This window comes from Cynocephalus volans, chromosome 3 (genome assembly GCF_027409185.1).
Source record: "Cynocephalus volans isolate mCynVol1 chromosome 3, mCynVol1.pri, whole genome shotgun sequence".
Classification (NCBI taxonomy): Eukaryota; Metazoa; Chordata; class Mammalia; order Dermoptera; family Cynocephalidae; genus Cynocephalus; species Cynocephalus volans.
In genome coordinates, this window is record NC_084462.1 from 16729827 (window position 1) to 16754975 (window position 25149).

At 50.0% G+C, this 25149-nt stretch overlaps 1 protein-coding gene across 1 annotated transcript; it reads left to right on the top strand.

The window, feature by feature from the left end:
* Positions 1-3566: 3566 nt before the first annotated feature.
* Positions 3567-6032, top strand: ELFN1 (extracellular leucine rich repeat and fibronectin type III domain containing 1). Its single transcript, XM_063092298.1, has one exon. The coding sequence runs from the start codon at positions 3567-3569 to the stop codon at positions 6030-6032; it is 2466 nt and encodes an 821-aa protein (XP_062948368.1).
* The last annotated feature ends 19117 nt before the right edge of the window (positions 6033-25149 follow it).

Here is a 25149-nt window from a genome sequence, read left to right on the forward strand (position 1 = left end):
CCCTGACCACAGGAGACCCAGGACTGACACTGTGTGACCTGGGACAAGTCCTTTAGGCTTCCGTTCCCCCATCATAAACTGAGATGTGGAATGAGAATTTTGGGGTCCCTACAAGGCTGAGGTTGTGGGGGCAGGTTGCTGACCAGCAGAGTTGCTGGCCATACTGGGAAGGGGCAGCCACAAGATTCACCCCCATGGGCCTCGTAGACGCCCCACCTGGGAGATCTGGCATTGAGGCCAAGTCGTCACGCAGGCTGGCCCAGCTGGATGGAGGAGGTTCCAGAGTGTGTGGGGGAGGCAAGACCATGTTCCAGCACTGCTCACAGGTGCTGAGCCCGTAGCACAAGTTCCTGGACTGTCATGTGGGGGTGCACACTTAGACAGAGCATGTTCCCCACATGCACTCTATGCCGGGAATGTGGGTGGAGCATGTAGAGTGAATCCCAGGGGATTCAGAGCTGTGTGTGCACCACCCACACCTGCCCACACCCAGTCCCAGATGCGTGGGTGCCACCCATGTGACATGCACACAGACCTGTTCAAATGCACACAGGCAGAGCTTGGCACTTGAGTATACAAATGTGTGTAAGTGGACATGTATGTACAGACCCACATGTAAGAAAACACATGTACAAACATACATGCACGCAAACACACGTATACACAACCCCCTGTGCATGCAGCCCTCCAGCCCTCAGAGCCCCTGGGACAGCCCAGAAGCTGATGGGGCCCAGGGACTGTGAGCAGGGAGAGACCAGGTAGCCCTGAGGCCCTGCCCCTCCTCCCTTCCAGCGGTGCCTGTGATAAGGGTTCTTTAGGCCCTATAATCCTCCTTAACGTGACTTTGGGTTATTTTGAGCAAGAGATTAAAGGTGATTACAATCTCACGGCTGAGGCGCCACACTTCCTACACCGGCCTGCTGCTCCAGGCACTTTCTTCTAGAGGCTGGGGGGCAGAGCAGGCTTGGGTCAGCCCCAGGCTTTCTCAGCACCTCCCTGACCACCACTGACCTCTGCCTGAGACGTGGGTACCCAAGAGTCCCAGGTGACATAAATCACAACCTCGGCACAGGTTGTCTGGGCATGGTGGATGGATCATGCATGGTGGGCAGAGAGGGAGGTGCCCGCTGGGGCGCAGTCCGGCAGGTGGTCACCACCATGCAGTGGTGCCAGGGATGAGCTCAGAGAGCTCCCCAGACGTCGCTGAGCTCCCCCTGTGACTATGGATTTTACATCACAAGCAGACCATGCCAGGACCCCATTGTCTTCAGCTTCCCCTCAAAGGCTCCCTCTTCTGGGGAGCAAGACCCAAGCATGCCCCAGCCTGCCCTTGCAGCCATTTCTGACTGGGCCCAGGCAGGACCAGGCATTTCTGGGCGTCACACGGTGACTCTGGGCCAGGCACTGGTCGGCTCCCAGGGACCCCACAGGACCCTTCTGCAGCCCCCACCCCATCTGGTCTCTTCCCACTCTTTAAATCAGAAATAGACTTTTTCCCAGGAGCCAGATCAAAATTGTGCTTTATGAAGTTTCCAAAGAAGGAACAAAATCCATTTCACATCATTATATTTTTTTCTCCTAATTTAAACTGCCTCAGTGCAGACTAGTTGCAAACGTCAATATCAGTGAAATACACTCTGCTGGCTGCCTGCCAGGTCACAGAGCGGTTACAGAGGCCGGCTGTAAATCCAAATATTAACAAGCAAACACACACCCATTTCTTCGTCCTGTGGGACAAACACGAGGGGGCAGGAGGCTGCAGGGGGGATGAGAGAGGCCCCCCGTGGGAGAGTAGGATCTCAGCAGGCTCCATCTCTGCCGGGGGGGGGGGGGCAGCCACATCACCCCAGGCGCACCCCCAGCCTTGTCTGTGCAGCCCCTCTGCCTGGGGGGCTCCCTATGGTCATATCCTCGGCATACTTGCCCGGCAGTCATCCGGGGACAGAGGGAGGGGGCCCAGCCCTGCCCTGGAGAAACTCAGGTCTGGTGGGACTGAGGGACAGAGAAGAAGATGCTCTCACACACCAGAGGATGGAGGGAGAGGTATCAGGGAGCCCCAGGGGCTGCGGAGGTGTCCTTATCCCAGCCAAGGAAGGATGTGCAGAATGTGGGGACCCCTGGCAGGGCAAGCTGCTACCTTCCTTCCAGGTCTTGCTGCTGGGCTCCACCAACGCAGGGTGGTGACAGCTCTAAGTCTCAGGTGCCAGGTGGATGCCCCAGAGACCATCCCGCTGGCTCATTTGGGGAAACTGAGGCCCAGAGGGGACATGATGTGCCCAGACCACACGGCAGGAGAGCTCAGACCATAACCTAGCAGTCCTGAAGCCCTGGATGGGACAGGCTGCCTCCCTCTGAGAGAGCTGGAGAGGACCTGAGCTCAGAGGGATTCTCTGCCGGGGCTGAGGACACTTCAGCTGGAGCTCAGGGTACTCCCTGCAGGCAGCTCTGAGGGCACCATGGCTGGGCCCTCCTGGGAGCAGAAATGATATCCTAACTCTCCAGGCGGCAGGGCACGGTGCCTAATGAGGCCTTTTACACAAGTCCCTGGCAGGAGCAGCCCATTACTCCATCTCTAGGCCTTAGTTTCCTCAACCGACTAGGATTGTGCTGAGCCTGGAATGGGCTATATAGGTCTTGCTTCTGTGTGGTCACAATGCCTTTGAGCCCTGTCAAGCAAGTAGTGTCGTGTCCACCTTGCAGATGAGGAAACTAAGGCCAGGGACTTGAAGAGGCCCCATGTCGAGCTAGGGCTGGGTCTGGAGCTCACAGACCCCTCAAGCCCATTCACAGACTGGGTCACAAACCCTTCACAAGCCAGGCTGGGTCCCCAGACCCCTCACACGCCAGGTTGGGTCACCAGCCCCCTCACACACAGGTCTATGAGCTAGGTAACTGGCAAAAAGGTCTTCAGAGCTGTAGGTTCGGAAGCATGGCTGCACGCACTGTGCACGCCCGAGGCAGACGCCAGCCAAGGTGCGGCGCCACCCATGTGCACTAACTCCACCCCCCACACACACACAATTTACAAAGAATGCACCACACCACCCCCAACCAGATGGGCAGGTGAGGGGGCCTGATTAAATTATTCTATTTTCCCAACACCCCACCATGGGAGGACTGAGCATTTCCTTTACTACCCTATCTTATCTCAGGGCCTCACCCCACCCTGTTTTAGAGAAGAGGCTCAGAGGGGCCTCAGCTGAGCTGGGACCCAGGCCACATTCAACCACTGCACCAGCAGAAATGGCCGGCCATCCCATGACCCACTCTCCTCTCTTTTGTCTTGCAGCAGGAACGTCAGAGCAGGAAGATCCGCTGGAGCTGTCAGTATACCAGGCCCATGGGGAAGGAGGTCTCAGCCGCTGCAGGACTTGGGAGGGAGACAAGAGGCGGCTGGCCGTGAGGGAAGCACTCGTGTTGCACAGCCATGCAGTGTGGGACAGGACGCCCCTGAGAGTGCAGGCACCTCCCCCTCCTGCCCCTCTGTCTCTTTGGGGGCCGCCACCCAGCCCCCCACCCAGTCCCCCCAGGCAGGCTGAGCGGGGTCTCCCGCAAGGGTGGTCCCGATGGCCGGGCATGGGTGGGGTGCACTGTGGGTGTGCGTGGCGGCTGCTGCCCTGCTGCACGTGGGCGGGCTAGCCCGTGGCGACTGCTGGCTGATCGAGGGTGACAAGGGCTTCGTATGGCTGGCCATCTGCAGCCAGAACCAGCCACCCTACGAGGCCATCCCACAGCAGATCAACAACACCATCGTGGACCTGCGGCTGAACGAGAACCGCATCCGCAGCGTGCAGTATGCCTCGCTGAGCCGCTTCGGCAACCTCACGTACCTCAACCTCACCAAGAACGAAATCGGCTACATCGAAGACGGTGCCTTCTCCGGCCAGTTCAACCTGCAGGTGCTGCAGCTCGGCTACAACAGGCTGCGCAACCTCACAGAGGGCATGCTGCGTGGCCTGAGCAAGCTGGAGTACCTGTACCTGCAGGCCAACCTCATCGAGGTGGTCATGGCCAGCACCTTCTGGGAGTGCCCCAACATCATCAACATCGACCTGTCCATGAACCGCATCCAGCAGCTCAACAGTGGCACATTCGCCGGCCTCTCCAAGCTCTCCGTGTGCGAGCTGTACAGCAACCCCTTCTACTGCTCCTGCGAGCTGCTGGGCTTCCTGCGCTGGCTGGCAGCCTTCACCAACGCCACACAGACCTACGACCGCATGCAGTGTGAGTCACCACCCACGTACTCTGGCTACTTCCTCCTAGGCCAGGGTCGCCATGGCCACCGCAGCATCCTCAGCAAATTGCTGTCCGTCTGCACCGAGGACTCCTACACAGCCGAGGTGGTCGGGCCCCGCCTGGCACCCGGACATTTGCAGCCGGGTCGCTTGCCACCGTCAGCACCGCCGCCAGAACCCAGTGACGTGCCCTGTGCCGACGACGAGTGCTTCTCTGGTGATGGCACCACGCCACTGGTGGCCCTGCCCACACTGGCCACCCAGGCTGAGGCCCGTCCCTTCATGAAGGTCAAGCAGCTGACACAGAACTCGGCCACCATCACGGTCCAGCTGCCCAGGCCTTTCAACCGCATGTACACATTGGAGCATTTCAACAACAGCAAGTCCTCCACCGTCTCCAGGCTGACCAAGCCGCAGGAGGATATCCACCTGGCCAACCTGTACACACTCACCAACTACACCTACTGCGTGGTGTCCACCAGCTCGGGGCTGCACCATAACCACACCTGCCTCACCATCTGCCTGCCCAAGCCACCCAGCCCACCCGGCCCCGTGCCAAGCCCCTCCACAGCCACCCACTACATCATGACCATCCTGGGCTGCCTCTTCGGCATGGTGCTGGTGCTCGGTGCCGTCTACTACTGCCTGCGCAAGCGGAGGCGCCAGGAGGAGAAGCACAAGAAGGCGGCCTCGGCGGCTGCAGCCGGCAGCCTAAAAAAGACCATCATCGAGCTCAAGTACGGGCCCGAAATGGAGGCGCCCGGCCTGGCCCCGCTGTCCCAGGGCCCGCTGCTGGGCCCCGAGGCCGTGACCCGCATCCCCTACCTGCCCGCAGCCGCCAGCGAGGTGGAGCAGTACAAGCTGGTAGAGAGCAGCGAGACGCCCAAGGCCAGCAAGGGCAACTACATCGAGGTGCGCACCGGGGAGCCGCCGGAGCGCAGGGACTGCGAGCTGGGCCGCCCCGGCCCCGACAGCCAGAGCTCGGTGGCCGAAATCTCCACCATCGCCAAGGAGGTGGACAAGGTCAACCAGATCATCAACAACTGCATAGACGCGCTCAAGTCCGAGTCCACCTCCTTCCAGGGTGTCAAGTCCGGCGCCGTGTCCACCGCCGAGCCGCAGCTGGTGCTGCTGTCCGAGCCGCTGGCCGGCAAGCACGGCTTCCTGTCGCCCATGTACCAGGACGCCTTCGGCCACGGCCTGCAGCGGCACCACAGCGTGGAGGCGGCGCCCCCGCGGGCCAGCTCCTCCTCCGGCGGCTCAGCGCGCAGCCCCCGCGGGGCGCACAAGGCCGCGGCCGCTGAGGCCAAGTACATCGAGAAGAGCTCTCCGGCGGCCGACGCCATCCTCACTGTGACGCCCGCGGCCGCCGTGCTGCGCGCCGAGGCCGAGAAGGGCCGCCAGTACGGCGAGCACCGGCACTCGTACCCCGGCTCCCACCCCGCCGAGCCGCCCGCGCCGCCCGCGCCCGCGCCCCCGCCGCCCCACGAGGGCCTGGCCGGCCGCAAAGCGTCCATCCTGGAGCCGCTGACCCGGCCGCGGCCCCGCGACCTGGCCTACTCGCAGCTGTCGCCGCAGTACCACAACCTGAGCTACTCCTCCAGCCCCGAGTACACCTGCAGGGCCTCCCAGAGCATCTGGGAGCGCCTCAGACTGAGCCGCCGGCGGCACAAGGACGACGAGGAGTTCATGGCAGCCGGACACGCCCTGCGCAAAAAGGTTCAGTTCGCCAAAGACGAGGATCTGCACGACATCCTGGACTACTGGAAGGGCGTGTCGGCCCAGCACAAGTCCTGAGCCCTCGCGCCCAGTCCCTGCACCCCTCCACTCCGAAACTCGTGACGCCCATTGGACCAAAAAGGATACACGATCCACTGCAGCTATTTGTAACCCAGAGACTCTCACCGTGAAACCCGACACGCGCGCGCCCACACTCACACACACGCATGCGCACGCGCGCACACACGCACGCGCACGCACACACACGCACGCGCGCACACATGCACACGCATGTGCACACACGCACATGCATGCACTCACACACCCGCGCACACACTCACACACACATGCACACGCACACACACACACACACAACGTGACAGCCATGGCTAAAGCCCAGGGCCTGCAGAGACAGCGGGGAGGGGGCTGCTGACTGTAACAACAGGCAGACATTCTGATGCTCGTGTAACCTGCCCTGAGATGTGCTCACTGACCAGTGTGAGTGGCGCGTCCACACACACGCACACACGCACCCACACACACAAGGGACTTCGGAAACTGTGTCTTAGGGAAGGGGGGGTGGGCGGGAATTTTTTTTCGTTATCTTTCCTCTTTTGATTCTTCTCTGCCTTTTTTCGTTTCCTCTCTCTATTTTCTTCCTTTTTAAAAAAATATATATATAAATAAAACTCAAGTTCTTTTAAAAAAGACATAAAACACCAGTCATGGGGGTCGTGGCTGACATGGCCACCTCGGTTCCTCCCGTGATCTCTTCAGTCCATGGTTTTATGTGGATTCTCTGTTCAGTCTGTCTCTTTGTTACCACCTCCGGAGGCCACCAAAGAGGGGCAGAGTGAATGCAGGCGGCCGAGTGGCCTCTGGGACACATACTGGAGCCCTGTGGGACTTGGGGGCTAAGGCTAGAGGCTGTGCCTTTGCTGGGCCAGGGGTGGCCCGGAGGGTCATGGATTGGGATGTGCGTCCCCCATCTCAGTGCCGATTGTACAGCGTAGTTGTTCTGTTGTACAGAAAAAAGATATTTCTATATTTGCAATGTTTGCTGTAAAATGAGAAAGAAAAAAAAAGACTATGTCTACTTAAAAAAAAAAGTCTGCAAAGGAAAAAACCCAAATACTTGTCTGTACTGGGTTTTTACTGTGGGTTTCAGGGAATGATTTTGGGTTTCTTTTATGTCCAGTTTAGGGGGTGGTTTTATTGATTTTGGCCTTGGGTGGGTCCACCACCGAGCTCTCTTCCCAAGGGAGTGCATGTGGAGCCCATGGGGAGATGGGCCACCAGTGCTGGGGTGAAGAATGTCCAGCAGCTTTGAGAACAAGAGCTGGCATTGACGGGGCAGGAGGGAGCCCAGAGAGCTCGGAGGTGGCAGCAGGAGGCTGAGTGGGACAGGACCTTAGGTGTGTGAGAGGGATCCCAGGTGCCTGAGGCCACTCTGGTGGCTGTGTGTGTCTGTGTGTGTTACCAGGCATGTGTGCAGAACCAGGCGGTGGATGTGAGGGGGCCTGGAGCACCTGGAGATTTGTTTGAGTGTGAACCTGACACAGTTGGAGGGTGTGTCTGTGTGGGGGTGTCCCCCTGCAATGGCCAGAGCCCCACTCTAGAGGAAAAGAGACCCCCAATACTGCAGCCCTTAGGGATGCTGGAGCCCGGAGCCCTCCCTCTTGGCCCACCAGCCAGACTCCAAAGCCCCCTCCACATGGCATCGTACCCACCCCCCACCTCCGGACAGCCTACTCTGGTGTGGCCCCAAATTCTGAGTGAATACATGGTTGGAGTACATTATGAACAGGATTAAATTATTCAAAGTCTGCAGAGGTGACCGGAGAAAGTCTCTGTGGCGAGCTCCAGTGCTTGCTGCTGCCAAGACTACAGGTTACCCCTCGGCCCACCCTCAAGAGCCAGAGTGAGACATGCAGGAAGGTGTCCAGGCCCTTGAGTGCATCTGCCAGCAGAGTGGGGGTCCTGTGCCTGCCCCCAGCCCTGGGTCCCACAAAAGCTGCCTTCTCGTGAGGGGGCAGGGCTCTTCAGGTAGGGAACACATCTCTCCTGGGGTCCCTCCTTCATTGCAGCCCTGGGGCCGGCTCTCCTGCCTTATGCAGGCCTGCCAGTGCCACATCTCCCACCCACCACTCTCCACCTGGCTGGGTGTTCCCTCCCTCTTCTTCCTAAGGGCCCTGGTCACTGAGCACCACCCCCGACCCCTCCATCCAGGGCAAACACATTCCCAGTCTGAACTTCTGACAAAGACCCAGTAAGACCTGAGGCTGAAACTGAATCCTGGAGGCCATGGGGAGCCCTGGGAGACTCCAGAGCAGGGACCAGAGCGATGAAAGCAGGTTTTCAGATCTGATGGGTCACCAAGAAAGGACTCGGCCTCCATCCTGACACAGTGGGGCCAAGGAAGGAGGGAGGAAGGGTAGTGGAGAGGGGCTGGGACACCCTGAGGTCAGCAGCCTCTAATTGCATATCCTTGGTGACAGGAGGCTCACTTCTCTCTGGGTAGCTGTTTCCAGCTTTAGGACCTTAACTTGAGCAGAAACCCTTGACTTGCCCCAGGTTCAGCTGTAGCTCCCAGGTCCCCAGGGCCCCAGAGCCGCAGACAGGGCCGTGTGCACTCAGGTGACCCCATCAGTGTCCAGCCTGTGTGAGGCTTCCTTAGGGGGCACATGAACTGCGATGGAGCCCCTGCAGAGTGAGTCATTTCTGGGGATGTGCGCCTTGCTTGTCTCTGTTTGACCCAACAGGCCTCAGGCTAGGATTGGGCTCCTGCCTCTGCAGCTCCTCCTCCAGCTCTGGACAGCTTCCGCGCTCTAGGAGGGGTCCTGGGAGGGCAGTGAAGGGGGCACTGAGGACAGGGGAGTAGACTGCAGATAAAGCCAAGCCTAGGGGAGCAGGGACAAGGAGAGGAGCAGGATCCAGAGCTGGCAGGAGGAGTCCCAGAGAGGGGCCTGTCTTGCCCAAGGTCACACAGCAACTCGGTGACAGTCCTGGTCATGGGACAGAAGGGGTGGCCAGGCCTTCTCAGCCTGCTGCTCCCTTTCACTGAGGAGATAAAATGGACTATTTATAGGAAATCTGGGAGAAGGACAGACACAGAATAGAGGTGCCTGCCCTGGGAAGTCAGGGCAGCTGGCCAGACAGGCCAGGTATGTGAAAGGGACAGGTCACTGCAGAGAGAACTGCCACCAAGCAGGGAGTCCCAGGGGAGAGTCAGGGTCTGAGGAGGGGTAGGGCACAGGGTGCTTGTTAGCAGAGATACCCAGCCTGGAAACTCAGACCCTCTCAGGAGCACCCAGGGTGGCAGAGGCGGCTCCAACACTGAGTACCTGCCGAACACTGGCCAGCCCTGGTGACAAAACCCATATGCCACCATGCCTTTGCTTGAAGGAAGTCATCATGGAGTTGATAAGACATGCAGGAGAAGATATACACACTTATCGAGTGCCTACTCTGTGCTGAGCACTGTGTGGGGCACAGGGAGGAGTCCACCCCGGCCCCTGCCCTCAGGGAACTCCCAGGCTAGCAGGGCACTTACGTGGAGGGAGGTGACCCAGCTCACAGCAACACAGGGCATGGGTGGTCCAGGAAAGATTGGGCACTCCTAACTGGGAAGAGCCCGGAAGGCTTTCTGCAAGGCGTAGTGTGTGGTTTGGATAAAGGGAAACCACAGGTGAGGAAGAAGAGGTGGAGGCTACAAAGTTGAGAGAGGCCAGTGTCCTCGTGGGCCCAGAACAGAGCTCAGAGTGCAGGAGTCAGGAGACCTGCAGGAGTGAGCCCTGCCCTGTGGCAAAGGCGGCCCTGGAAGGCAGCTCTTGTTTGTCTGTGGGATGGAGGGTTTGGAAGCCAAAAGCCTGGGCTCAAGCCTCGGCTCTGCCACTTACGACTGTGGGACTACAGCAAGCCACCTAACCTCTCTGAGTCCCAGCTTCCTCATTTGTCCAATAAGAGGGAGTGCTGAGGTACCCCGCCCCCCTCCACTGCACTGGGTTACCATGAGTGTCGCAGTAGTGGTTGTATCTGTTGTCTATAGCCAAGAAAACACTGCATAACAAGCAACCACAACTTACGTTACTGCTCGCATGTCAGCGGTGGCTGGTGGAGACAAGGCAGTGCTAAAGACTGAGCACATCTCCCACCCTCAGGCCAGCCAGCACAGGCATGTCCTCATGGCAATGGCCAAGGGAGCAGCCCCCATGGTCTCATCTGCTAGTGCTCTAAGACCAGAGCAGGTCACAAGGCTAAGCTCAAAGTCAAGGCAAGGGATGGGTCACCCCACCCCGGGGGCATGCGGCAAAGGGCATGGACCGGAAGGGCAGAAAAACTGGGGTATCTGTGCACAGGCCACATGCATGACTGAGCCCACTGGGCAGACTGCAGGTACAAAGAGCAGAAAACCCAAGAGGGACATTCCTGAGGTTTCAACCATCCATTCATTCATTCAGCATACAATTTCAGAGTACCTGCTGTATACCAGACATGCTGGAGACACCAGTGACGCCTGTCCCCCACCCTCAAGAGTGCTTCAGCCACAGTCCCAACAAGAAAGAGGAGACAACACCCCAAAATAGAATAATTGGAGGGGGACTCCTACAAAGGAACCATTTTTCCAGAGAGAGGGTATAGGGAACCCACAAGGAGTGCCTCAGCCAAACTGATAGCACAGCTCGGCCCACTGGGAGGAGATAACCAGAAGCTGGCAGGTGATATAGTTGTGCAGGGAGGCCCACCAGGGCCCACTGAGAGGGACCTCAGTGAAGGGTCACAGCCGACCTGGGCAACCTCGCTCTCCTCCTTCCATCTCTCCCATCTCCTGCTGGGCTCCCCGTTGACTAAACAGCCAGAAAACCAGTAGGCAGGAAGCCCAGCGATGGAGTCCATACAAACCAGTCCATAGAGAGCAGGATGAGAAGGGTCAGAGGAAACGGGGAGGGGCAAACTGGAGAAGAGCAGCCTTGGGGCAGGGGGACTTGTGGAAGAGGCAACCACTTAACAGACAAGCCAGCATTCAATGACAGGGCACCAGGGGAGCGGAGGAGGAAGCCGTCGTTTCTGCTGGGAGGGGAGGCTTCTCTGGGAACGTGATCACTCATGACCTTGAAGCACAAACAGGAATTGGCACAGTAAATATAGGGAGGTGGGAGATAGGGAAAGGACTTCCACCCAGGAAGAATGGCAGGAACCAAGGCAAACAGTGTGCAGACCCCCACCTCCACCCAGAGGGGCAGGTAGGTGCAGCTGGAGTCAGAAGCTAGGACAGTGGTGGGGCTGGGGACTGCTGAGACCAGAGAGGCGGGCTTGAGCCAGGCTCAGATGGACTGCTTTGCACGTGAAGAGAAATAAGAGTTGGACTATGGGCAGTAGAAAGCCATTGATGGTGTTTTAAAGAAAAATAACCTTTATTGATTTTTTTCTTATCTCAAAAGTAATCCTTTTATTACATAAACTTTAGAAAACAGTTAAACATAAACAAGAAAATAGAAATCACTTGATCTCACCACCCCAACATAACCATGGTAATAGTTTGGTATCTGTCCCTGTAGTTCTTTCTCTCTAAAAGTGCAGCAGGCTTGAAATCTATACACCACAACCAGATGTGCAAAGAAATATCTTTTTATTTTCCATAACAGCTTATCTTACTCTGGAGCTTCTATTCCCCTTGATGGGGTGTAAGGTGTGTTGCTTAAAGGTGGAAGAAATAACAGTATGTCTGTAGGATCCAGCAGAGAAGAAAATGTTGCTGATGCACAGAAAAGAGAAGAATTGCTGGAACAATGTCTGAGTAAGAAGGAATGAGATGCATTTCTTAATGGAAGGATTAGTCTGGCTAGTACCTCGGACAGCTCCTCTAACCTAGCTGGAGAGAAGGGAGGTGTGTGAGGTGTGTGAGCCCTGCCTAAGAGTGCTGGGGCAAATGTAGGGCGATCTCTTTTGGTTACTGACGCTTTCTCAGCACCTTTCTCACTCCATCTCATTGCCTTTTTGTTCTACTTTCTGAAAGTAAAAAAGTAATTTTTAAAATTTGAAATAATTATAGAGTAGCGGGAAGTTGCAAAAATAGTACATGAAGTTACCCAGCTTTCCCTGATGGTAACCTCTTAAATGTATCAAAACCAGGAAGTTGGTTTGGACATCAACACAATTCTTTTAACAAGACTGCAGCTCATGTTCAGTCTCCACCAGCCTTAACATGCACTCGTGTGCGGGTGTGTATGTGCATGCGTGTGTGTAGCTCTTTGCAAATTTACCCATGTACCTAGACTTGTGTAACCACCAGCACAGTTGAGAGACAGAGGTGATCCATCATCACACAGATCTCCCTTGTGCTGTCCCAGTCACATCCCACCCCAACCCCACCTCTGCCCAGTGACCATGAACCTCCTTCCCATTTCTATCATTTTGAGAATGTTATATAAATGGAATCATACACTGTGTAACATTTTGAGATTTTTTTTTCCCACTAAGCATAGGCCCTTGAGATCCAGCTGAGTTGCAGCATGTATCAATGGTGTGTTCCTTTTTACTGCCTAATAGTATTCCATTGTATAGATGATACACCAGAGTTTGTTTTACCATTCACCTGTTGAAGGACATTTGGGTCGTTTCCAGTTTGGGGCTATTACAAATAAAGCTGCTATAAAAATTCATGTATGGGTCTTTGTGTGACCTTAAGTTTTCATTTCTTTGGGATAAGTGCTCAGAAGTGCAATTGCTGGGCTGTACAGTGAGTTCATGTTTAGTATTTTAAGGAACTACTCAACTGTTTTCCAGAATGGTTGTGCCATCTTACATTCCCACCAGCAGTGTATACAAGACACAATTTCTCCACACACTCACCAACTTTTGGTGTTACCACTATTTTTTATTTTAATTGTTCTAATAGTGTGTAGTGATATTTCATTGCAGTTTTAACTTATATTACCCTAATGTCTCACGATGGTGAACATGTTTTCAGGTGCTTATTTGTCATCCATATCTCTTCTTTGATAAAATGTCTCTTCATATCTTTTTCCATTTCTTAAATGTTTTGTTTGTTTCTACTGTTGAGTTTTAAGAGTTCTTTACATTTTCTGGATACAAAATCTTTGTCAGATATGTGGTTTGCAAGCATTTTCACCTGTCTGTAGCTTGTTTTCTCATCCTCTTAATGCAAAAGTTTTAAATATTTTTTGAAGTCCAACTCATTAATTTAAAAATTTTATAGATCATGCTTTTGATGTCATATTTAAGAACACTTTGCCTTGCTGTAGGTCCTGAACATGTTCTGCTGTTTCTGCTATGTTTTCTTTTAGAAGATCATAGTTTACTTTTTACATTTAAACCCATAGCCTATTTTGAATTAATTTTTGTATAAACTTTTTATGAAGTTTAGATCAAGGCTTTTTGCTTGTTGATTTGTTTTTGTTTGCCTCTGGATGTCCAATTGCTATACTATTTGTTGGAAAGACTGTCATTCCTGCATTGAATAGCTTTTGCTCCTTTGTAAAAATTCAGCTAGATGTGTTTGTGTGAGCCTTTTTCTGCATTCTCTATTCTTTCCCATTGGCCTATGGGTCTGTCCCTTAATCAGCACCACATTATCTTGATTACTGCAGCTATAAAGTAAATCTTAACATTAAGCAGAGTGATTCCTTCCCCTTTATTCTTTTTCAAAAAATTTTAAACTATTTTAGTTCAATATAAATTTTAGAATAAGCAATATCTACAAAAAAATCTTGCTGGGATTTTAATAGGAATTGTGTTAAACCTATAGATAAATTTGGGCAGAATTGTCATCTTTATGATGTTAAATCTTTCTATCCATGAACATAGTATGTCTCTCCAATTATTTGAACATTCTTTTATTTTTTATCAGCATTTTATAATGTTTAGCATACAGATCCTGTACATGTTTTGTTAGATTTATGTATGTGTTTCTCTTCCTTTTATTTTTGGAGAAATTATCAGTGTTTGTTATCCATTATCCACATGTTCATTGCTAGTATATAGAAATGTGATTGATTTCTGTGTGTTGTTCTTGTTTACTAAAACATTGCCAAACTCACTTATTAGTCATGTCTCTTTTCACACCTGATAATTTTCTTTGCTCTGAAGTCTACATTACTGCATATTAATGTATGAATTCCTTCCTTTAAAAAATTAATGGTTACATGGTATATCTTTTACTTCCAACCTACCTGTATAGTTATATTTGAAGTGAGTTTCCTATAGGCAATATATAGCTGGGTAATACATTTTATTTTTTTAAAATTCACTCTGTCACTCTTCATCTTTTAGCTGGTATATTTAGAACATTTGAATTTAAAGTAAGTATTAATATGTTAGGTCTTAGGGTAATATTTTATTTGTCTTCTGTTTGTTCCCTTTTCTTTTTCCTTGGTTTCCCTTTCCTTGCTTGTGGGTTAATTGTACATTTTTTATAATTCCATTTTTATTGATATAAAGTTTTTTTAGTATATCGCACTGTATACTTTTTCTGGTGGTAGTTCTAGGTATTACAGTTTACATATATAACTTATCACAGTCTACCAGTATCAACATTTTATCACTGTGAGTGAAGTGTAGAAATTTTACTTCCACTGAGATCCTTTATTCTTCCCCCTCTTTTAAAATATAATTGTCTTAAGTATTTCTCTGCACACATTGAGCATCATATTAGATGATGGTTATCATTTTTGCTTCAACCATCACCCATAACTTTTAAAGTTCATGAGGAGAAGGACAGTCTATTATATTTACCTCCAGTTTTACTCATTCTGTTTTTCTTCCTCCTTTCCTGAAGTTGCAAGCCTCCTTCTGTTATAATTTTCTTTCTGTTTGGAAAATTTCCTTTAGTGATTATTTAAGTAAATCAGCTGGTGACAAATTCTCTTAATCTTCCTTCATCTGAGAAAGTCTTTATTTCCTCTTCATTCCTGAAGGATAATTTTGCTTGACATAGAATTCAGAGTTGACATTTTCTTTTAGAACTTGAAAAATGCTTCTCTCTGGCCCCTCTGGTTTCTAATGAGAAATCTGCTGTTATTCAAATTGTTGTTTCCTTATAGGGAATGAGTTGTTTCTCTCTAGTTGCTTTCAAAATTATTTTTTTTGTCTTTAGTTTTCAGAAGTTTAATTATGATATGTCTTGGTATGGGGTTTTTTTTAATTTAGAATTTCCTCAGCTTCTTGAATCTGTAGATTTATGTCTTCCACTAACTTTAGAAAATTTCTAGCCATTGAAAAATTTTAGCCATTTTCACCCCTACACTTTTTCTCCTCTCCTTCTGAGAGTCTGATGACACAAATGTTAGGTCTTTTGTCATTGTTCCACAGATTCCAAAAGATCTGTTTATTTATTTTCAGTGTATTTTCTCCTTGTTGTTTAGATTGGGTAATTCCTATAATCTGTCTTTAAGTTTATTTCTTTCTTGTATTGTCTCCAATCAATGTGTTCAGCTTGTTTAGTGAGTTTTTTATTTCAATTATCATATTTTTCAGTTTTATAATTTCCATTTGATTCTTTTTTATATCTTCTGTTTCCTAGCAGAGATTTTGTTGTTGTTGTTTCAAGAGTGTTCATAACTGCTTGTCAAAGTATTCTTCATAATTGCTGCTTTGAAATGTCTGTCAGATAATCCAACATCTGAGTCATCTCAATGTTGTTGTCTGTTGGTTGTCTTTTCTCATTCAATCTGTGATTGTTCTTGTTCTTGGGATGGTGATTTTTTTATGTATGTATCATTTTTGTTCTTTGAAACTCTCTTTTTCAGCACACAAAAGGTGGTGATCAGCTGGCTGGTTAGCTCAGCTGGTTAAAATGCAACATTAAAACACCAAGCAAGGTCAAGGGTTCAAGGGTTCAGATCCCCTTACTGGCCAGCCACCAAAAAAAATAAAGAAAGAAAGAAAAGAAAAAGAAAGGAGTGAAGGAATCCTTAATGACTGGAATAGTATGGAATTGGCAAATTAAAAAAATTATAGCCTGCTGATTGTAAACAACCAGGCAGTTTATGCAACCCAACTTGTAGCACTGAAAAAAGATATCTTAACTCTCTAAATATATTTGTTATAATTTTAAATGAGTCCTTTTTCCTGTTTGCTTTCATTTTTGCCATTTGATACATTGCTCAGCTATCTGGTGGGTCTTGGCTCTCCATTTATATTTAATAGTGACACCTTAACAAGCTCGTTGGAATCTTTGCCCAGTCAGGGTTTGCAAATTGGGGGCCATGTAGATGATCTTGCAGGGCATTTTGGGGGGAAATACAACTGTCAGTATATAAACCTTTACCTTTGGCCAATTTCTCCAAAAATTATTTCTCTAATCTCCTGAGTGAGAATGGGAGTAGGGCACCAGGAGCCATATTAATTCTTATGAGAACTTTCACTTAATCTCTGTTTTGAATATAGTGCCTTTTTCTTCAGCTGTGCCTGGTGTCCTGAAGTCCAAAGATTTTATGGTTCCTCCTCTCTCGGGACTAAATTTCTAAACAAGGTGGACAATCACCCAGTGGCTTTGCTTCTTTAATGTAACCAATGAATCCTCTGGTCTTCAACCCTAAGATTCACACTGTGTGTGACTAATTATCTTCTCTCCCATTCATCTAGCATGGTACTATTATGAACCATTCTTGGCAGACTTGCAAAAACACTCACTCAAATCATTTTCTGTAGAACTTAGTTCTTTCCCAGAACTCCAGTTGAGAAAAGCTGTCATAGAGTCTGTCCTGCCTTGGGGCAAGGGAGTGAAGCTTTTGTCCCCCTGTGTTAGTTGATCATTGGCCACAAGCTGCCCCAGGGGAGGGAGCATAATTCCCAAGCACCTCCATGAGAGGTGTGAACGTTAGCAGCCACAGCTGGAGTGGAGGCACACCAGATGGGTAAGAAAGATCCCACAGCCTCTGGGTGGGTGCCAATAGCACCAGGCATAGATTACCTCCTGCTCCTCTCAAGTGCATTTGCTTCTCATATTAGGTTTATTCTATGGTAGCACAGCTTACCTGCATTTTAGTGGGTCACAATTGCTGAGAACACTCAGGAGAGGAAGGAGAGTGGGATGAACTTAAGTGCCCACTGGAGCAGTGCACGCCAAGCCCATAACTGATACTCACCGCCTCCTCTACCCTCTTCTAGATCCCCTCAGCCTCTTGCAACACTTATGCTGGTCCAGGTGGCTCCCCTGCTGTGGGAATTCAGACCCTCACTACTGAGAGGTTTGAGCCTCCAGGTACAACGCTTTGTTGGGCCAGTGTGGCTGAATTTGCTCATCTACACTAAAACCAGGCACAGCAGTGCTAGAAGATGCTCCAGGAATCACCTGAGTGTCAACACACTCCTCTCTGCCTCCACTCCACAGCAGCCACCATACTTTATCATGCTGGTCACAGCCAGTTACTCTTGCCAGTGTGGTGACTGCTGTCTTTGCCTGCTTCTGTTTCGTTAAAGGGAGTCCAAAGTAAACAGGCAGCATCCATAGTTTTAAATTTCATAGGACCCTTGTTGTGTTCCCTGGTGGAAGCATCTTGACTCTGGGAACCAAGATCTTTGGACCGATGGAGCCAATAATCTCCAGGTAGGTCACATATTGTGATGGGCATTGGGCCACCCATTTCCTCCCCCTTTGTTCTCAGAAACCTATCTTCTATTTACTGGGAAAACAGCACCATATGATGGCCATTGTGTTAAGGTATATACTATACACTAGAGGAATTTTCAGTAAGAACTTCAAGTAGGTTCCTCACTGTGTCTTCACAATATCATCCCACATGGGTGACGTGGTATGTGATAGGACCAGTGGATCCCCTGGACATGTGCTCACTGACACACCTCCTTTTCCATAAAGCAGATCCCTTGATCCAAATTTAAGTTATGTGGGTTCCCGTGTCAGTCAATCAGATACTCCATTATCCCCAGATTTGGCTGAATCACTGCTAGAAGAAGACATACCTATATCCAGGATAGGGATCAACCCCAGTCAGGAGGAGTCCAGGGGGCTGGGTCCAGTGTAATCAACTTGGCCACTATGTGGTTGGTCAGTCTCCTCAAGAACTGGTTCTGTATCAGTGGTCTGGATATTTGGCAGTAGCAGAAGCTAGATAAGCCCTGGTAAAAGAGAAGTTCTTGCTTCTGGGCCATGCAGAGCCTCCATCCCTGCCACCCTAGTGATCCTAAATATGACCCCATGAGCACAGGGATGGCCAAGGAGAGAGGCTGGCTGACATCTACTGGCTGAACTGCCATTTCTACTTGGTTGTTTAGTGCCTCTTCTGCAGTAGATGCTCTCTGGTGGGTGTTGACTTATGACACACAGATCCTCTTACTTTGTGCCCACTTTCATAGGCCCACGCATGCCTCTTCCAAACATTTGCCCCCAATCTTCTAATCTCGTTCCTTCCAACCTCTCCTGCCATTCCATTTGCACTTCTCATGAGTTCACAGATATCCTTACCTCTGGTCCCCTTTCTCCATGCAAAGCAATGACCTCGTGCACTGCCCAGTGCTCTGTCTGCTGGGAAGAGTACCCCTCACCACTCTCTCTCAGCCAGCTGTAAATAGAGCTATAGTGTAGCACCAGCACATTTTCAGATTAGCCTATCCAGGAACCAAGCTCTCAATCAGCTGGTCACCGAGAATGCCCGATGAGCCCACAGATGGGAGCTGATAGGGAGGCACTGGAACAACAGTGGTTGTGACATGAAAGTCTGGGTTGTCTTTTGTGCAGCTTACTGTGCCCTATGGACCTGCTGAAGCCCAGTCCTAGATGGGTTGCTGAGGGGCCAGCATGGTCTTATGACGGGTTTCTCATCATTTGGCTCATGGTGGGTGGCTCTAAATGTAGCATAGTCACTGGTGTCCCGTGGTTAGGTGCTCCATCTCTACCAGGCACAGTGGCATGCCAAGAGTGGCTTCTTTGAATTTGGGCATATAGTAGTTCCCTGCTGCAGACAGTGCTGGCTTGCTCCAGAACTCTGTTCTTGCGACTCTGTATGTGGCTGGCCTGACATTCTACACAGCACTTTCATCTACCACAGATGCCTTTAGCTCCACAGTATCCACCAGGTCATACGGCCCAGCTGGTGGGACTCCCTGTACCACAGCCTGGGGCTGTTGCACAGCCCTCACGTCAAGCCCCACTTACAGCTGGCAGGTTTCCATGTCATCTGATAAATGTATCAGATCAGATTTATCAAATGCAGAATACGCTGTCTCTACAGCCAATGAAACCTATTAAGCATTTACTTCTTTCTGAGTGGTAGAAGGCATGAGGTGCAATCACTTGTCGTTTACCCCATTGGGAACATCCTGTCATGCCCCAGACCACTAAACCTCTAAAACCTTCACTGTGATGCCGCCAACCCCTGCATCTTTGTAGCTTTATCTCCACCTCTGGAACACGTGTATTTCACCACCTCCTTGCTTCTTCCTGCTTCTTAGGTCCAGTGAATGTGACATTGTCATTATGATGCTCATCAACGTGATGTTCTATGGACTGCCCAGGCCACCTAAGTCCATATTGTGGTGAGGAGCAGGTTAATATCCCCGCTGGGGCAAAATGGTGAGTGTATACTGTTGTCCCTCTCAGGTGAATGTGAACTGTTTTCTAATCCTGCTTCCTGTCGAACATGTAAAAGAACGTATCAGCCAATCAATAGCTGCATACCATGACCAGGGGCTGTGTTAATCTGTTCTAGTAAAGACAGCAAATGCATCTGAGCAGTTGCAATGGAGGCTTCTGCTTAATTAAGTTTGTGCTGGCTGTTGTCACCTGCCACAATCCATCTGGTTTTACGGAGGACACATTGGTGACTTACGTGGGAATATCATGAGAACCACTGCCCCCGCATCCTTTAAGTCTTTGAGGGTAGGGTTAATTTCTTCCCCTCCCTTCACCACAGATGCGATATCATTTTTTATTGACTATCTTGGCTGCAGGATCCAGTTTCAGAGGCTTCCACTTGGCTGTTCTTCCTCAAAAATTCTTATTCCACAGGTCAAGGATTAATCTGCATGTTCTTCCACCTGCTAAGTATGTCCATTCCAGTCATGCCTTCAGGATCCTGGGGATGACCCACTGGATCTATTAAGAGACAAACCAGGACTAGCGTTGTAGGCTGAATTGTGTTCCCTCTAGATTTATATGCTGAAGTCTTAACCCCTAGTACATTGGTATGACACTGTAGTCAAAGATAGGGTCTTTAAAGAAGGAATTAAGGTAAATTGAGATTATTAGGGTGGAGCTTAATACACTATAACTGTTGTCCTTATAAGAAGAAGCGATTAGGACACAGACACACAGGGCAACCGTGTGAAGACACAGGGAGAAGCCACAGAGAGGGACCTCATTAAGAACCAACCCTGCCAACACCTTGATCTTGGGCTTATGGCATCCAGAACTGTGAGAAAATAATTTCTGTTGTCTAAGCCACACCATCTGCGGTATTTGTTAGGCAACCCTAGCAAACTAGTGCAGTCAGGACCCCACTTATTCTTGGCCCCATCTGCCATACTCTGGCAGGGGACCATAATGGCCCTTTGGTTCCCTAGAGATCAATGTCTGCTTGGACTTTGTATCTAAAAGTTCTTAAAAGATCCGTATATTCCCCAGTGAACAATTACCGCAGTAAATGACCATAGGTGCCTTTGGGAGGGGCTGGGGAAATTACTATATAACTTGCTTTTGGCATCACAGGATCCTATCATCTCACACTGGATGATTCTGTGTCTGAGAACCGGCCCAGGTGTGAAATCTGGGCAAGAGAGCACTACTTTCCATCAGGACAGCCAACACCAGCCTTCTGCCATCCATTCTCGATCTGTTTCTATTAGCTCCATGAAGCAATACTCTTGTTGGTTGCCCACCTGTCTTGCCCCGGAGAGAGTGTGCTCTGTTAGCCATTCTGACTCTGCTGCTCACTACAGAATCATACCCACCTTGCTCTGATGGTTAAGTGTTTCCACATGGCTTCTGCTCTTCCAACATCCCAACATCCCAATTGATACAGGGAGGCCAGTTCCACAACACCATCTCCTACCAAAAGTCCTGCTAAGGACAGCCACTCCTGAGCTTCTCCATGACAGTGGCCCCTTCTGCAGGACACTTCTGTTGTTGGTTAACGGCGCATCCTCCTGGCTTCCCAAGTAACACAGTCAGCTGGTGGGTTTCCAAATCATGTATAATGTATGCATCCTAGCATGTCTACTTCTAGAAGACTTGTTTTCTTATTAAAGGAATTATTTTTTAATTAACACATAGTGGTTGTACATATTTATAGGGTACAGAGTTATACTTCAATACATGTATACAATGTGTAATGATTGAATCAGGGTAATTAGCATATCCATCATTGCCAAACTTTACCATTTCTTTGTGACAAGCACATTTGAACTCCTCTCTTTAACCTTTGAGAACACACAAGAAATTACTGTTAGTATTGATGCCTGGCACTCCTGTAAACCACTAGAGCTTATTTTTCCTATCGAGCTGTATTCCTGTGTTCATAAACCAACCTCTCCCATTCCCTCTCCCTCCTCCCTCTGAGCTTGTAGTAACCACAACTCTGCTCTCTGCTTCTGGAAGAATTTTGAGCCTTTCCTCCGCACTCTTGTATGAATTCTGGCATTTATTTAAGTGGATTGTGATTTTTCCTAAGCTTTCGAAAGTGATGCCTGCTCCTGAGGCCAGCACTTGAGGTCCATGCCTGGGCATAAATCCTGCCCCCACATTGAAACACTCTCCCCTATCTAGTTTATATTTTGCACCCCTTCGGTCCAGTATCCTCAAGGTCCTCTCCCAGGTGTGCTGTCCAAGTTCCTGCAAGGACCTGTTAGGCAGGACCTGAGGCTCTGTTGGGGTGTGTGTGCTCCCTCTTACCTTTGCAGATTCAGCATCTCCCTTGATAGGATGTGCTGAGATGTGACTCCAGTTACCCGTCAGGAAGGGAGGCAGGGGAGGTACTGGGGAGGAACACGGTCTTCCAAAAGACATCTGGTTCATTTGAGACTCTGTACAGTCTTCAGGCAAGGGAGCCACTATTCTCTGACAAGGAGGGACCAGTTGTGCAGGCCCCGAGGGTTCAAAGTGATCTGGAAGTTCAAAGTTCTCAAGTGCATCTACGCAGATACCCCTGCCCCAGTCCTCGGGGCCCCACTCCCTCCTTATCAGAGCTCTGGCTCACTCCTCACGAAGAAAGACTTATGAAGGCTGCAAATAGAAGTTTACATTTTTTTAGATTTCTTGACATTTTTTTTTTAAATCAAATTTTCACATGGAAGTCTTGGGTGTTCTCTCTGTTCCTCAGCACGATTGGCTCTCTGATCAGTCATTTTTTCCTGTCTAGAGTTCTATGGTTACTCTGTCCCCTGTACTTTCCAAATGCCCAAGGAAGGACGTCTCTTCCCCTCTGTGTGCCATCCCACTTCTCCACAGATGAAAGTCTTCGGGCTGCATTTTAACAACATCCCCGGGACTAGTGATGCTCCCCAGTTACCAGGACGGGGTCCTGTTTGTCATCTGCCCAGTGGGTGATCTACCTTGAGCACCTCATCCCTCAAGTCTGCAGGGCCACTCCTAGTGCTAACGGTTTTAGGTTGGGTTCCCTCAAAGCAGAACCTGGCACAGGGATTCCTGGCAAGTAACTAAGGCGGTTTTCTCAGGGAAACCTGTGGGCAGCAGGAGAGGAGAGTGGGGGTGGCAGTTAAGCTACATGGACGTGGTTCCAGCGAAGTGCAGCCTCTGCCTGATCCTGTGGAAAACTCAGAAGCACAAATTGCATCTCACAATCTGTCCTGCCTTGCAGCAAAGAGCGGGGAGTTAGAGCCCCCTGTCTGTCAGGAATTGGTCACAAGCTACCGAGGGTGGGTCTGAACTCCCTGGCACACCACATCTGGGTGAGGCAGGTCCAGTTTGCCTAAGGGCAAGTCTCCAAGGAAGGCTGCAGGTGTGAGCCTTGAATGTCATTACCCACCTGCAGCAGCCATGACACAAGATGCCAGACAGGTGGAAGGGACCCCAGGGGATCTGGGTGGGGCACCTACCACATGGGCCCCACCCACCCACCAAAGAGCTGCACCAATTTACATGACCGTGCATATATGTCCATTTTGACTTGAAGTTTTGAGTGCTTATTTAACAAGATACATCAATCTTTTTTCTTTATAGAGTCTATTCTTCCCAGAGTATTGGAAACAGCTTTATTCACAGTAGTCCAAATGTCCATCAACAGAGAAAGGGACAAACTGTCATGTTACCATAGAACTAAATACTGTTCCTCAGTAAAGAGGAACAGATTATTGGAACACAGAACAACACACATGAACTTCGTAACCACCATGCCGTGCAAAAGAAGCCAGCCACAAAAGAGCACACAATGTATGACTCCCAGGGATTCTATTTTTAATGTGCTGAGAAACCCAGCCCACCCCAATAAAAAATATTATATTTTCTTTTAGTTTTTATATTTCTTTGTATCTTAAATATTTAATACTCTGAAATTTATTTTGGTTTGGCATATGAAGTAGGGAGCTTTGGAACTTTCTTCCAAATGGTTGACCAGATGTTCAACACTGTTATTGAGCAATCCATCCTGTACCTGCTGGCTGGAGATCCCCACCCTGTGCACCCCAAATCCTCCTCTGTGCTCCTCTCTGTTCCTGGATCTGCAGTTCTCGCTTGTTGATCTATCTGTCTGTTCCTCTCCAGCTTCATGCTGTTTTAGTTTAGTTAGTGATGCATTTTAATATCTGATAGAATAAGCCCCCTGCATTATTCTCTTATATTTTCACATTTTTCTTGGCTGTTTTCACACATGCATTCTTCCAGATGAACATTAGGATCACCGTATCTCATTCCAGAAGTCTTGCTGAGCTTTTGTAGGAAATTGCTTTAAATTTATAGACTAACTTGGAAGAAAATTACATCTTTACAACATTAAGTCTTCCAATGCAGCGACATCATGACTCTTTCCTTTTATTCAGTCTTTTTAAGTATGCCCTGGTGTAGAAGACATTTCTTTTTCTTCCTTTTTTTGTGTGTGTTGCGGGGAGAGGGGCAGGTGGGTGGGAGCACGTGCGCGGTATCTGCCCAACAACCATTTCCCGTGCCCTTTCTTCTGGCCTGAGAGCTTCTCTTCCCTGGGAGAGATGTATTCCCAGGGGTACCACCCCCATGAAAGGGGTGAGCATGTGAGCTAATCCCAGCCGATCAGAGAACTCCATGACCCTGGCTGTGGTGACTGGTCACAACCCAAGCAAGATCGGTTGGTACCTCCGTGAGATTTGATATATGGATGCTGGGAAATAAAGGGTTTCCCTTTCTCTAGACTTACTGTCTATAAGAAGGTGTTGGGTCTGGGGAGATTCCACCTGCCTGAGAAAGGCAACCACAAAAATAAATAACATTCTTTGAGCACTCGCTACATGCCAGGCACTGTTGTCCAAGTGCTGTAGGAACTGACTCATGTTATCCTCACAATAACCCTCTGGGATAGCCAGGGGTGATATTCAAAACATTGATAATTGATAGGACCCCAGCACTGTCCAATCCAAATGGGCACCCAGACTGGTGTGGACCAGCTGTATGTCGGCCCCGAAGGTTGGAATCATCATCAACCCCATTTTATAAAATATAAGGAAACTAGGCACTGAGAAGTTTAGTAACTTGCCCAAGATCACACAGCCGGTCAGGGTGGAAACTGGATTCCCTCCTAAATCTGGAAGGTGGCAGGGTGTGGAGAGGTGAGGAGACCCCATTCCCAGCAGGGGGGACAGCGGTCCTTGTCCTGTGGTAGTAAGTTGGTGAAACTGTCCCTTATTGCTATTGCAATACATCATCTGTCCATAGAGCCTGGAGTTCTAGGGTAGAAAATGTTACAGTGTCGCGGTCCCTCGGCCTTTCAACTGGCCCACGTAGAGGGATGAGCGCCTGTGGATGAGACCCTGGTGGGCTCAGTGGGGCTGCAGAGGCTGGGTCTGTGCTCCAGACACAGACAGCAAGAGGGTGAAGAGACAACACCTGGGAGACAAGAGTGGGCCCCAGAGGAACCCAGGCCCTTCCATTCTCCAGCTGTACTGCCTGGGGAGGGAGCGGATGTTTGCTCTCGAGGTAAAGCTCCTACCTCCCTGCAGGCTGCCTCCACCCCCTTCCCAGCTACTGCTCTGCTCCACAGACCATGGTGCAAACAGGCCAAGGGCAGGGCAGTGC